The sequence below is a fragment of the Hyperolius riggenbachi genome, chromosome 10 (assembly GCF_040937935.1).
Source record: "Hyperolius riggenbachi isolate aHypRig1 chromosome 10, aHypRig1.pri, whole genome shotgun sequence".
NCBI classification, from domain to species: Eukaryota; Metazoa; Chordata; class Amphibia; order Anura; family Hyperoliidae; genus Hyperolius; species Hyperolius riggenbachi.
In genome coordinates, this window is record NC_090655.1 from 295,461,416 (window position 1) to 295,476,731 (window position 15,316).

The 15,316-nt window shown below is 50.2% G+C and overlaps 1 protein-coding gene across 1 annotated transcript in view; it reads left to right on the forward strand.

Annotated features, from left to right (window-relative positions):
* LOC137535632 (oocyte zinc finger protein XlCOF7.2-like) overlaps positions 1-15,316 on the forward strand; it is a 68,178-nt gene that overhangs the window by 36,441 nt on the left and 16,421 nt on the right. Inside the window, exons 2-4 of the mRNA XM_068257490.1 lie at positions 1,434-1,545; positions 4,806-4,931; positions 9,785-9,908. Coding sequence (XP_068113591.1) covers positions 1,486-1,545; positions 4,806-4,931; positions 9,785-9,908 — 310 coding nt within the window. The 5' untranslated portion in view covers positions 1,434-1,485. The remainder of the gene's footprint in view (positions 1-1,433; positions 1,546-4,805; positions 4,932-9,784; positions 9,909-15,316) is intronic.

Below are 15,316 nucleotides of genomic sequence, written 5' to 3' on the forward strand. Positions count from 1 at the left end.
TATACATTATACTGTGTAATCTATACCCCCTATTATTATCATTATATATAATATACAGTATGTATAGACCCCCCTCTGTGTGCTGTATATACATTATACTGTGTAATCTATACCCCCTATTATTATCATTATATATAATATACAGTATGTATAGATCCCCCTCTGTGTGCTGTATATACATTATACTGTGTAATCTATACCCCCTATTATTATCATTATGTATAATATACAGTATGTATAGATCCTCCTCTGTGTGCTGTATATACATTATACTGTGTAATCTATACCCCCTATTATTATCATTATATATAATATACAGTATGTATAGATCCCCCTCTGTGTGCTGTATATACATTATACTGTGTAATCTATACCCCCTATTTCTATCATTATATATAATATACAGTATGTATAGATCCCCCTCTGTGTGCTTTATATACATTATACTGTGTAATCTATACCTCCTATTATTATCATTATATATAATATACAGTATGTATAGATCCCCCTCTGTGTGCTGTATATACATTATACTGTGTAATCTATACCCCCTATTTCTATCATTATATATAATATACAGTATGTATAGATCCCCCTCTGTGTGCTGTATATACATTATACTGTGTAATCTATACCTCCCCTATTATTATCATTATATATAATATACAGTATGTATAGATCCCCTCTGTGTGCTGTATATACATTATACTGTGTAATCTATACCTCCCTATTATTATCATTATATATAATATACAGTATGTATAGATCCCCTCTGTGTGCTGTATATACATTATACTGTGTAATCTATACACCCCCCTATTATTATCATTATATATAATGTACAGTATGTATAGATCCCCTCTGTGTGCTGTATATACATTATACTGTGTAATCTATACCTCCCTATTATTATCATTATATATAATATACAGTATGTATAGATCCCCCTCTGTGTGCTGTATATACATTATACTGTGTAATATATACCTCCCTATTATTATCATTATATATAATATACAGTATGTATAGACCCCCCTCTGTGTGCTGTATATACATTATACTGTGTAATCTATACCCCCCTATTATTATCATTATATATAATATACAGTATGTATAGACCCCCCTCTGTGTGCTGTATATACATTATACTGTGTAATCTATACCCCCCTATTATTATCATTATATATAATATACAGTATGTATAGACCCCCCTCTGTGTGCTGTATATACATTATACTGTGTAATCTATACCCTCCTATTATTATCATTATATATAATGTACAGTATGTATAGATCCCCCTCTGTTTTCTGTATATACATTATACTGTGTAATCCATACCCCCTATTATTATCATTATATATACGGTAATATACAGTAGAGTTAGGGTAAGTTATCATTACTCTGTATAACTGTATAATACTTTGCACCGCAGTTTTCGGCTATCACATTGACTGCAGCTAAAGGAGATCACTAACCTGCCCAGCATGGACCATGACACCATATTCAACCTGACACTGGAGATCCTGTACCTGCTGACTGGAGAGGTGAGGGGGATTCTGGGAGGTCACATGACATCACTCTTATCTCTAGTAATATAACACACAGGTGACCGGAGAGGTGAGGGGGATTCTGGGAGGTCACATGATATCACTCTGTCTCTAGTAATATAACACACAGGTGACCGGAGAGGTGAGGGGGATTCTGGGAGGTCACATGACATCACTCTTATCTCTAGTAATATAACACACAGGTGACTGGAGAGGTGAGGGGGATTCTGGGAGGTCACATGACATCACTCTTATCTCTAGTAATATAACACACAGGTGACCGGAGAGGTGTGGGGGATTCTGGGAGGTCACATGACATCACTCTTATCTCTAGTAATATAACACACAGGTGACCGGAGAGGTGAGGGGGATTCTGGGAGGTCACATGACGTCACTCTTATCTCTAGTAATATAACACACAGGTGACCGGAGAGGTGAGGGGGATTCTGGGAGGTCACATGACGTCACTCTTATCTCTAGTAGTATAACACACAGGGGACTGAAGAGGTGAGGGGGATTCTGGGAGGTCACATGACATCACTCTTCTCTCTACTAATATAACACACAGGTGACTGGAGAGGTGAGGGGGATTCTGGGAGGTCACATAACCTCACTCTTATCTCTAGTAATATAACACACAGGTGACTGGAGAGGTGAGGGGGATTCTGGGAGGTCACATGACGTCACTCTTATCTCTAGTAATATAACACACAGGTGACCGGAGAGGTGAGGGGGATTCTGGGAGGCCACATGACGTCACTCGTATCTCTAGTAATATAACACACAGGTGACCGGAGAGGTGAGGGGGATTCTGGGAGGTCACATGACGTCACTCTTATCTCTAGTAATACAACACACTGGTGACTGGAGAGGTGAGGAGGATTGTGGGAGGTCACATGACGTCACTCTTATCTCTAGTAATATAACACACAGGTGACTGGAGAGGTGAGGGGGATTCTGGGAGGTCACATGACGTCACTCTTATCTCTAGTAATATAACACACAGGTGACCGGAGAGGTGAGGGGGATTCTGGGAGGTCACATGACATCACTCTTATCTCTAGTAATATAACACACAGGTGACTGGAGAGGTGAGGGGGATTCTGGGAGGTCACATGACATCACTCTTATCTCTAGTAATATAACACACAGGTGACCGGAGAGGTGTGGGGGATTCTGGGAGGTCACATGACATCACTCTTATCTCTAGTAATATAACACACAGGTGACCGGAGAGGTGAGGGGGATTCTGGGAGGTCACATGACGTCACTCTTATCTCTAGTAATATAACACACAGGTGACCGGAGAGGTGAGGGGGATTCTGGGAGGTCACATGACGTCACTCTTATCTCTAGTAGTATAACACACAGGGGACTGAAGAGGTGAGGGGGATTCTGGGAGGTCACATGACATCACTCTTATCTCTAGTAATATAACACACAGGTGACCGGAGAGGTGAGGGGGATTCTGGGAGGTCACATGACGTCACTCTTCTCTCTAGTAATATCACACACAGGTGACAGGAGAGGTGAGGGGGATTCTGGGAGGTCACATGACATCACTCTTATCTCTAGTAATATAACACACAGGTGACCGGAGAGGTGAGGGGGATTCTGGGAGGTCACATGACATCACTCTTCTCTCTAGTAATATAACACACAGGTGTCCGGAGAGGTGAGGAGGATTCTGGGAGGGCACATGACGTCACTCTTATCTCTAGTAATATAACACACAGGTGACCGGAGAGGTGAGGAGGATTCTGGGAGGTCACATGACGTCACTCTTATCTCTAGTAATATAACACACAGGTGACCGGAGAGGTGAGGGGGATTCTGGGAGGTCACATGACGTCACTCTTATCTCCAGTAATATAACACACAGGGGACTGGAGAGGTGAGGGGGATTCTGGGAGGTAACATGACGTCACTCTTATCTCTAGTAATATAACACACAGGTGACTGGAGAGGTGAGGGGGATTCTGGGAGGTCACATGACGTCACTCTTATCTCTAGTAATATAACACACAGGTAACTGGAGAGGTGAGGGGGATTCTGGGAGGTCACATGACATCACTCTTCTCTCTACTAATATAACACACAGGTGACTGGAGAGGTGAGGGGGATTCTGGGAGGTCACATAACCTCACTCTTATCTCTAGTAATATAACACACAGGTGACTGGAGAGGTGAGGGGGATTCTGGGAGGTCACATGACGTCACTCTTATCTCTAGTAATATAACACACAGGTGACCGGAGAGGTGAGGGGGATTCTGGGAGGCCACATGACGTCACTCTTATCTCTAGTAATACAACACACTGGTGACTGGAGAGGTGAGGAGGATTGTGGGAGGTCACATGACGTCACTCTTATCTCTAGTAATATAACACACAGGTGACTGGAGAGGTGAGGGGGATTCTGGGAGGTCACATGACGTCACTCTTATCTCTAGTAATATAACACACAGGTGACTGGAGAGGTGAGGGGGATTCTGGGAGGTCACATGACATCACTCTTATCTCTAGTAATATAACACACAGGTGACCGGAGAGGTGTGGGGGATTCTGGGAGGTCACATGACGTCACTCTTATCTCTAGTGATATAACACACAGGTGACCGGAGAGGTGAGGGGGATTCTGGGAGGTCACATGACGTCACTCTTATCTCTAGTAATATAACACACAGGTGACTGGAGAGGTGAGGGGGATTCTGGGAGGTCACATGACATCACTTTTATCTCTAGTAATATAACACACAGGTGACCGGAGAGGTGAGGGGGATTCTGGGAGGTCACATGACGTCACTCTTATCTCTAGTAATATAACACACAGGTGACCGGAGAGGTGAGGAGGATTCTAGGAGGTCACATGACGTCATTTTTATCTCTAGTAATATAACACACAGGTGACCGGAGAGGTGAGGGGGATTCTGGGAGGTCACATGACGTCACTCTTATCTCTAGTAATATAACACACAGGTGACTGGAGAGGTGAGGGGGATTCTGGGAGGTCACATGACATCACTCTTATCTTTAGTAATATAACACACAGGTGACTGGAGAGGTGAGGGGGATTCTGGGAGGTCACATGACGTCACTCTTATCTCTTGTAATATAACACACAGGTGACCGGAGAGTTGAGTGGGTTTCTGGGAGGTTACATGACGTCGCTCTGGAGAGAAGGATTGTGGGAATGATGTCAGTGCATGATGGTTGCTCCTCTATGTGTGGATAGTTAATATATCATGTTATTGTGCAGGATTATATCGTTGTGAAGAAGCCGGGCAGCGATGGCAGCCAGCCGTGCCTCGCATCACCTAGAATAAAAAATAACAAAAAAATCCTGGAATTAACAAACCAGATCACAGAGCTACTGACTGGAGAGGTAAGGGAATTATGGTACATTATCCAGTAACACAAGGGGCGTGTCTGGGTGGAGAGAGGTGCTGGGAATTATGGGACATTATACAGTAACACAAGGGCGTGTCTGGGTGGTGAGCGGTGCAGGGAATTATGGGACATTATCCAGTAACACAAGGGCGTGTCTGGGTGGTGAGCGGTGCAGGGAATTATGGGACATTATACAGTAACACAAGGGCGTGTCTGGGTGGTGAGCGGTGCAGGGAATTATGGGACATTATCCAGTAACACAAGATGCGTGTCTGGGTGGTGAGAGGTGCAGGGAATTATGGGATATTATCCAGTAACACAAGGGGCGTGTCTGAGTGGCGAGCAGGGAATTATGGGACATTATCCAGTAACACAAGGGGTGTGTCTGGGTGGTGAGAGGTGCTGGTAATTATGGGACATTATCCAGTAACACAAGGGGCGTGTCTGGGTGGTGAGAGGTGCTGGGAATTATGGGATATTATCCAGTAACACAAGGGGCGTGTCTGGGTGGTGAGCAGGGAATTATGGGATATTATCCAGTAACACAAGGGGCGTGTCGGTGGTGAGCAGGGAATTATGGGACATTATCCAGTAACACAAGATGCGTGTCTGGGTGGTGAGAGGTGCAGGGAATTATGGGATATTATCCAGTAACACAAGGGGCGTGTCTGGGTGGTGAGAGGTGCTGGGAATTATGGGAGATTATCCAGTAACACAAGGGGCGTGTCTGGGTGGTGAGAGGTGCTGGGAATTATGGGACATTATCCAGTAACACAAGGGGTGTGTCTGGGTGGTGAGCAGGGAATTATGGGACATTATCCAGTAACACAAGGGGCGTGTCTGAGTGGTGAGCAGGGAATTATGGGATATTATCCAGTAACACAAGGGGCGTGTCTGGGTGGTGAGAGGTGTTGGGAATTATGGAATATTATCCAGTAACACAAGGGGCGTGTCTGGGTGGTGAGCAGGGAATTATGGGACATTATCCAGTAACACAAGGGGCGTGTCTGGGTGGTGAGGTGCTGGGAATTATGGGAGATTATCCATTAACACAAGGGGCGTGTCTGGGTGGTGAGCAGGGAATTATGGGACATTATCCAGTAACACAAGGGGTGTGTCTGGGTGGTGAGCAGGGAATTATGGGACATTATCCAGTAACACAAGATGCGTGTCTGGGTGGTGAGAGGTGCTGGGAATTATGGGAGATTATCCAGTAACACAAGGGGCGTGTCTGGGTGGTGAGAGGTGCTGGGACTTATGGGACATTATCCAGTAACACAAGGGACGTGTCTGGGTGGTGAGCAGGGAATTATAGTACATTATCCAGTAACACAAGATGCGTGTCTGGGTGGTGAGAGGTGCTGGGAATTATGGGAGATTATCCAGTAACACAAGGGGCGTGTCTGGGTGGTGAGAGGTGCTGGGAATTATGGGACATTATCCAGTAACACAAGGGGCCTGTCTGGGTGGTGAGCAGGGAATTATGGGACATTATCCAGTAACACAAGGGGCGTGTCTGGGTGGTGAGAGGTGCAGGGAATTATGGGACATTATCCAGTAACACAAGGGGCGTGTCTGGGTGGTGAGAGGTGCTGGGAATTATGGGACATTATCCAGTAACACAAGGGGCGTGTCTGGGTGGTGAGAGGTGTTGGGAATTATGGAATATTATCCAGTAACACAAGGGGCGTGTCTGGGTGGTGAGCAGGGAATTATGGGACATTATCCAGTAACACAAGAGGCGTGTCTGGGTGATGAGAGGTGTTGGGAATTATGGAATATTATCCAGTAACACAAGGGGCGTGTCTGGGTGGTGAGCAGGGAATTATGGGACATTATCCAGTAACACAAGGGGCGTGTCTGGGTGGTGAGGTGCTGGGAATTATAGTACATTATCCAGTAACACAAGATGCGTGTCTGGGTGGTGAGAGGTGCTGGGAATTATGGGATATTATCCAGTAACACAAGGGGCGTGTCTGGGTGGTGTGAGGTGCTGGGAATTATGGGACATTATCCAGTAACACAAGGGGCGTGTCTGGGTGGTGAGAGGTGCTGGGAATTATGGGACATTATCCAGTAACACAAGGGGCGTGTCTGGGTGGTGAGAGATGCTGGGTATTATGGTATATTATCCAGTAACACAAGGGGTGTGTCTGGGTGGTGAGAGGTGCAGGGAATTATTGGATATTATCCAGTAACACAAGGGGCGTGTCTGGGTGGTGAGCAGGGAGTTATGGGATATTATCCAGTAACATAAGGGGGCGTGTCTGGGTGGTGAGAGGTGCTGGGAATTATGGGATATTATCCAGTAACACAAGGGGCATGTCTGGGTGGTGAGAGGTGCTGGGAATTATGGGACATTATCCAGTAACACAGGGGGCGTGTCTGGGTGGTGAGAGGTGCTGGGAATTATGGGACATTATCCAGTAACACATGGGGGTGTGTCTGGGTGGTGAGAGGTGCTGGGAATTATGGGACATTATCCAGTAACACAAGGGGCATGTCTGGGTGGTGAGAGGTGCTGGGAATTATGGGACATTATCCAGTAACACAAGGGGTGTGTCTGGGTGCTGTGAGGTGCTGGGAATTATGGGACATTATCCAGTAACACAAGGGGCGTGTCTGGGTGGTAAGCAGGGAATTATGGGAGATTATCCAGTAACACAAGGGGTGTGTCTGGGTGGTGAGAGGTGCAGAGAATTATGGGATATTATCCAGTAACACAAGGGGCGTGTCTGGGTGGTGAGAGGTGCTGGGAATTATGGGACATTGTCCAGTAACACCAGGGGTGTGTCTGGGTGGTGAGCGGTACTGGGAATTATGGGACACTATCCAGTAATACAAGGGGCGTGTCTGGGTGGAGAGAGGTGCTGGGAATTATGGGACATTATAGTAACACAAGGGGCGTGTCTGGGTGGTGAGCGGTACTGGGAATTATGGGACATTATCCAGTAACACAAGGGGCGTGTCTGGGTGGTGAGCAGGGAATTATAGGACATTATCCAGTAACACAAGGGGTGTGTCTGGGTAGTGAAAGGTGCAGGGAATTATGGGATATTATCCAGTAACACAAGGGGCGTGTCTGGGTGGTGAGAGGTGCTGGGAATTATAGGATATTATCCAGTAAAACAAGGGGCGTGTCTGGGTGGTGAGAGGAGCTGGGAATTATGGGACATTATCCAGTAACACAAGGGGCGTGTCTGGGTGGTGAGCAGTGCTGGGAATTATGGGATATTATCCAGTAACACAAGGGGCGTGTCTGGGTGGTGAGAGGTGCTGAGAATTATGGGACATTATCCAGTAACACAAGGGGCGTGTCTGGATGGTGAGAGGTGCTGGGTATTATGGGACATTATCCAGTAACACAAGGGGTGTGTCTGGGTGGTGAGGGGTGCTGGGAATTATGGGACATTATCCAGTAACTCAAGGGGCGTGTCTCAGTGGTGAGAGGTGCTTGGAATTATGGGATATCCAGTAACACAAGGGGCGTGTCTGGGTGGTGAAAGGTGCCGGGAATTATGGGATATCATCCAGTAACACAAGGGCGTGTCTGGGTGGTGAGAGGTGCTGGGAATTATGGGATATTATCCAGTAACACAAGGGGCGTATCTGGGTGGTGAGAGGTGCTAGGAATTATGGGACATTATCCAGTAACACAAGGGGCGTGTCTGGGTGGTGAGAGGTGCTGGGAATTATGGGATATTATCCAGTAACACAAGGGGCGTGTCTGGGTGGTGAGAGGTGCTAGGAATTATGGGACATTATCCAGTAACACAAGGGGCGTGTCTGGGTGGTGAGAGGTGCTGGGAATTATGCGATATTATCCAGTAACCAAGGGGCGTGTCAGGGTGGTGAGCAGGTAATTATGGGACATTATCCAGTAACATAAGGGGCGTGTCTAGGTGGTGAGAGGTGCTGGGAATTGTGGGACATTATCCAGTAACACAAGGGGCGTGCCTGAGTGGTGAGAGGGGCTGGGAATTATGGGACATTATCCAGTAACACAAGGGGCGTGTCTGGGTGGTGAGAGGTGCTAGGAATTATGGGACATTATCCAGTAACCAAGGGGCGTGTCTGGGTGGTGAGCAGGGAATTATGGGATATTATCCAGTAACACAAGGCGCGTGTGTGGGTGGTGAGCAGGGAATTATGGGAGATTATCCAGTAACACAAGGGGTGTGTCTGGGTGGTGAGCAGGGAATTATAAGACATTATCCAGTAACACAAGGGGGCGTGTCTGGGTGGTGAAAGGTGCTGGGAATTATGGGACATTATCCAGTAACACAAGGGGCGTGTCTGGGTATTGAGAGGTGCAGGGAATTTTGGGATATTATCCAGTAACACAAGGGACGTGTCTGGGTGGTGAGAGGTGCTGGGAATTATGGGACATTATCCAGTAACACAAGGGGCGTGTCTGGGTGGTGAGCAGGGAATTATGGGATATTATCCAGTAACACAAGGGGCGTGTCTGGGTGGTGAGAGGTGCTGGGTATTATGCGATATTATCCAGTAACCAAGGGGCGTGTCTGGGTGGTGAGCAGGTAATTATGGGAAATTATCCAGTAACATAAGGGGCGTGTCTAGGTGGTGAGAGGTGCTGGTAATTGTGGGACATTATCCAGTAACACAAGGGGCGTGCCTGAGTGGTGAGAGGGGCTGGGAATTATGGGACATTATCCAGTAACACAAGGGGCGTGTCTGGGTGGTGAAAGGTGCTGGGAATTATGGGACATTATCCAGTAACACAAGGGGCGTGTCTGGGTGGTGAAATGTGCTGGGAATTATGGGATATTATCCAGTAACACAAGGGGCGTGTCTGTGTGGTGACTGTACCATTGTGTGTTTCAGGTTCCTTTAAGGTGTGAGGATGTCACCGTCTATTTCTCCATGGAGGAGTGGGAATATCTAGAAGGACACAAGGACCTTTACAAGGAAGTCATTATTGAGGACCACCAGAGCCCACCTTTTCCAGGTAATAGGAAATTATTATTTGTTTTACTAGAGAAGATGTGGAAAGTGAAGGCAAAAGTGGTCCCAGTAGTGGTAGGAGTAATTGGGCAATGGCTGCTAAGCTAGGGGAGGGAGCGGCAGCTACAGGTCCCAGGATCATCCCAGGTAGGAGTATGAGTGGCTGGAAAAGTACCAGGGCCTGTGTTATAGAGGACATGAGGAAAGTGAAGTGGCCTTACTAGTGGTAGGAGTACTCGGGCAATGGCTGCTAAGCTAGGGGAGGGAGCGGCAGCTACAGGTCCCAGGAACATCCCAGGTAGGAGTATGAGAGGCTGGAGAAGTACCAGGGCCTGTGTTATAGAGGACATGTGGAAAGTGAGGTGGTCTTACTAGTGGTAGGAGTACTCGGGCAATGGTTGCTAAGCTAGGAGAGGGAGGGGAACCTACAGGTCCCAGGAACATCCCAGGTAGGAGTATGAGGGGCTGGAGAAGTACCAGGGCCTGTGTTATAGAGGACATGTGGAAAGTGAGGTGGTGTTACTAGTGGTAGGAGTACTCGGGCAATGGCTGCTAAGCTAGGGGAGGGAGGGGAACCTACAGGTCCCAGGAACATCCCAGGTAGGAGTATGAGGGGCTGGAGAAGTACCAGGGCCTGTGTTATAGAGGACATGAGGAAAGTGAGGTGGTCTTACTAGTGGTAGGAGTACTCGGGCAATGGCTGCTAAGCTAGGGGAGAGAGCGGAACCTACCGGTCCCAGGAACATCCCAGGTAGGAGTATGAGAGGCTGGAGAAGTACCAGGGCCTGTGTTATAGAGGACATGTGGAAAGTGAGGTGGCCTTACTAGTGGTAGGAGTACTCGGGCAATGGCTGCTAAGCTAGGAGAGGGAGCGGCACCTACAGGTCCCAGGATCATCCCAGGTAGGAGTATGAGAGGCTGGAGAAGTACCAGGGCCTGTGTTATAGAGGACATATGGAAAGTGAAGTGGTCTTACTAGTGGTAGGAGTACTCGGGCAATGGCTGCTAAGCTAGGGGAGGGAGGGGAACCTACAGGTCCCAGGAACATCCCAGGTAGGAGTATGAGGGGCTGGAGAAGTACCAGGGCCTGTGTTATAGAGGACATGTGGAAAGTGAGGTGGTGTTACTAGTAGTAGGAGTACTCGGGCAATGGCTGCTAAGCTAGGGGAGGGAGGGGAACCTACAGGTCCCAGGAACATCCCAGGTAGGAGTATGAGGGGCTGGAGAAGTACCAGGGCCTGTGTTATAGAGGACATGAGGAAAGTGAGGTGGTCTTACTAGTGGTAGGAGTACTCGGGCAATGGCTGCTAAGCTAGGGGAGAGAGCGGAACCTACCGGTCCCAGGAACATCCCAGGTAGGAGTATGAGAGGCTGGAGAAGTACCAGGGCCTGTGTTATAGAGGACATGTGGAAAGTGAGGTGGCCTTACTAGTGGTAGGAGTACTCGGGCAATGGCTGCTAAGCTAGGAGAGGGAGCGGCACCTACAGGTCCCAGGATCATCCCAGGTAGGAGTATGAGAGGCTGGAGAAGTACCAGGGCCTGTGTTATAGAGGACATGTGGAAAGTGAGGTGGTCTTACTAGTGGTAGGAGTACTCGGGCAATGGCTGCTAAGCTAGGGGAGGGATGGGAACCTACAGGTCTCAGGAACATCCCAGGTAGGAGTATGAGAGGCTGGAGAAGTACCAGGGCCTGTGTTATAGAGGACATGTGGAAAGTGAGGTGGTCTTACTAGTGGTAGGAGTACTCGGGCAATGGCTGCTAAGCTAGGGGAGGGAGCGGCACCTACAGGTCCCAGGAACATCCCAGGTAGGAGTATGAGAGGCTGGAGAAGTACCAGGGCCTGTGTTATAGAGGACATGTGGAAAGTGAGGTGGTGTTACTAGTGGTAGGAGTACTCGGGCAATGGCTGCTAAGCTAGGGGAGGGAGGGGAACCTACAGGTCCCAGGAACATCCCAGGTAGGAGTATGAGGGGCTGGAGAAGTACCAGGGCCTGTGTTATAGAGGACATGAGGAAAGTGAGGTGGTCTTACTAGTGGTAGGAGTACTCGGGCAATGGCTGCTAAGCTAGGGGAGAGAGCGGAACCTACCGGTCCCAGGAACATCCCAGGTAGGAGTATGAGAGGCTGGAGAAGTACCAGGGCCTGTGTTATAGAGGACATGTGGAAAGTGAGGTGGCCTTACTAGTGGTAGGAGTACTCGGGCAATGGCTGCTAAGCTAGGAGAGGGAGCGGCACCTACAGGTCCCAGGATCATCCCAGGTAGGAGTATGAGAGGCTGGAGAAGTACCAGGGCCTGTGTTATAGAGGACATGTGGAAAGTGAAGTGGTCTTACTAGTGGTAGGAGTACTCGGGCAATGGCTGCCAAGCTAGGGGAGGGAGCGGCACCTACAGGTCCCAGGAACATCCCAGGTAGGAGTATGAGGGGCTGGAGAAGTACCAGGGCCTGAGTTATAGAGGACATGTGGAAAGTGAGGTGGTCTTACTAGTGGTAGGAGTACTCGGGCAATGGCTGCTAAGCTAGGGAGGGAGCGGAACCTACCGGTCCCAGGAACATCCCAGGTAGGAGTATGAGTGGCTGGAAAAGTACCAGGGCCTGTGTTATAGAGGACATGAGGAAAGTGAAGTGGCCTTACTAGTGGTAGGAGTACTCGGGCAATGGCTGCTAAGCTAGGGGAGGGAGCGGCACCTACAGGCCCCAGGAACATCCCAGGTAGGAGTATGAGAGGCTGGAGAAGTACCAAGGCCTGTGTTATAGAGGACATGTGAAAAGTGAGGTGGTCTTACTAGTGGTAGGAGTACTCGGGCAATGGCTGGTAAGGTAGGGAGGGAGCGGCACCTACAGGTCCCAGGAACATCCCAGGTAGGAGTATGAGAGGCTGGAGAAGTACCAGGGCCTGTGTTATAGAGGACATGAGGAAAGTGAAGTGGCCTTACTAGTGGTAGGAGTACTCGGGCAATGGCTGCTAAGCTAGGGGAGGGAGGGGAACCTACAGGTCCCAGGAACATCCCAGGTAGGAGTATGAGAGGCTGGAGAAGTACCAGGGCCTGTGTTATAGAGGACATGTGGAAAGTGAGGTGGTCTTACTAGTGGTAGGAGTGCTCGGGCAATGGCTGCTAAGCTAGGGGAGAGAGCGGAACCTACAGGTCCCAGGAACATCCCAGGTAGGAGTATGAGAGGCTGGAGAAGTACCAGGGCCTGTGTTATAGAGGACATGTGGAAAGTGAAGTGGTCTTACTAGTGGTAGGAGTACTCGGGCAATGGCTGCTAAGCTAGGGAGGGAGCGGCACCTACAGGTCCCAGGAACATCCCAGGTAGGAGTATGAGGGGCTGGAGAAGTACCAGGGCCTGTGTTATAGAGGACATGTGGAAAGTGAAGTGGCCTTACTAGTGGTAGGAGTACTCGGGCAATGGCTCCTAAGCTAGGGGAGAGAGCGGAACCTACAGGTCCCAGGAACATCCCAGGTAGGAGTATGAGAGGCTGGTGAAGTACCAGGGCCTGTGTTATAGAGGACATGCAGAAAGTGAGGTGGCCTTACTAGTGGTAGGAGTACTCGGGCAATGGCTGCTAACCTAGGGGTGGGAGCGGCACCTACAGGTCCCAGGAACATCCCAGGTAGGAGTATGAGAGGCTGGAGAAGTACCAGGGCCTGTGTTATAGTGGACATGTGGAAAGTGAAGTGGCCTTACTAGTGGTAGGAGTACTCGGGCAATGGCTGCTAAGCTAGGGGAGAGTGCGGCACCTACAGGTCCCAGGAACATCCCAGGTAGGAGTATGAGAGGCTGGAGAAGTACCAGGGCCTGTGTTAGTAGCGTAGCTAAGGAGCTGTGGGCCCCAGTGCAAGTTTTGCATTGCGGCCCCCCAAGCATGCTAAACATAACAATTGATACGGTGCACCAAATCCAATCAAGGACAACCACAGTGTCAGAAGTGCTAGAAGGGGATGGGGAACAGTGTGTTAATGATCACTACCAGGGGCGGTGCCAGGTGGGTGCTGAAGCACCCCCTAAAATCCTCCAAGTACGCCACTCACGCTGTTGTGCTCTGCTCAGGCTCTCCCTTGCTTTGTGCGCCGCAGCGATTGACGTCAGACGTTCCGTGCGCAGCGCACGCTGACGTGACGTCACTCGGCCAGGCAGCATAAAGGTGAGGGCGGAGCCGTGGGCGTGAGGAGAGAGGGAGCACGGAGATGAGAGTCGAGCAGCGAGAGAGACCGTCAGTCAGAGCCTGGACTGGAGACAGAGAGTGGGGAGGGCAGAGCCGTGGGCGTGAGGAGAGAGGGAGCACGGAGATGAGAGTCGAGCAGTGAGAGAGAGACCGTCAGTCAGAGCCTGGACTGGAGACAGAGAGTGATGAGGGCGGAGCCGTGGGCGTGAGGAGAGAGGGAGCACGGAGATGAGAGTCGAGCAGTGAGAGAGAGACCGTCAGTCAGAGCCTGGACTGGAGACAGAGAGTGATGAGGGCGGAGCCGTGGGCGTGAGGAGAGAGGGAGCACGGAGATGAGTCGAGCAGCGAGAGAGAGACCGTCAGTCAGAGCCTGGACTGGAGACAGAGAGTGGTGAGGGTGGAGCCGTGGGCGTGAGGAGAGAGGGAGCGCGGAGACGTGAGCCGAGCAGTGAGAGAGAGACCGTCAGTCAGAGCCTGGACTGGAGACAGAGAGTGGTGAGGGCGGAGCCGTGGGCGTGAGGAGAGAGGGAGTGCGGAGACGTGAGCCGAGCAGTGAGAGAGAGACCGTCAGTCAGAGCCTGGACTGGAGACAGAGAGTGGTGAGGGCGGAGCCGTGGGCGTGAGGAGAGAGGAAGCGCGGAGACGTGAGCCGAGCAGTGAGAGAGAGACCGTCAGTCAGAGCCTGGACTGGAGACAGAGAGTGGTGAGGGCGGAGCCGTGGGCGTGAGGTGAGAGGGAGCACGGAGAGTCGAGCAGCGAGAGAGAGACCGTCAGTCAGAGCCTGGACTGGAGACAGAGAGTGGGGAGGGCGGAGTCGTCGGCGTGAGGAGAGAGGGAGCGCGGAGACGTGAGCCGAGCAGTGAGAGAGAGACCGTCAGTCAGAGCCTGGACTGGAGACAGAGAGTGGGGAGGGCGGAGTCGTGGGCGTGAGGAGAGAGGGAGCGCGGAGACGTGAGCCGAGCAGCGAGAGAGAGACCGTCAGTCAGAGCCTGGACTGGAGACAGAGAGTGGGGGAGGGCGGAGCCGTGGGCGTGAGGAGAGAGGTAGCACGGAGAGTCGAGCAGTGAGAGAGAGACCGTCAGTCAGAGCCTGGACTGGAGACAGAGAGTGGTGAGGGCGGAGCCGTGGGCGTGAGGAGAGAGGGAGCACGGAGAGTCGAGCAGCGAGAGACAGACCGTCAGTCAGAGCCTGGACTGGAGACAGAGAGTGGTGAGGGCGGGGCCGTGGGCGTGAGGAGAGAGGG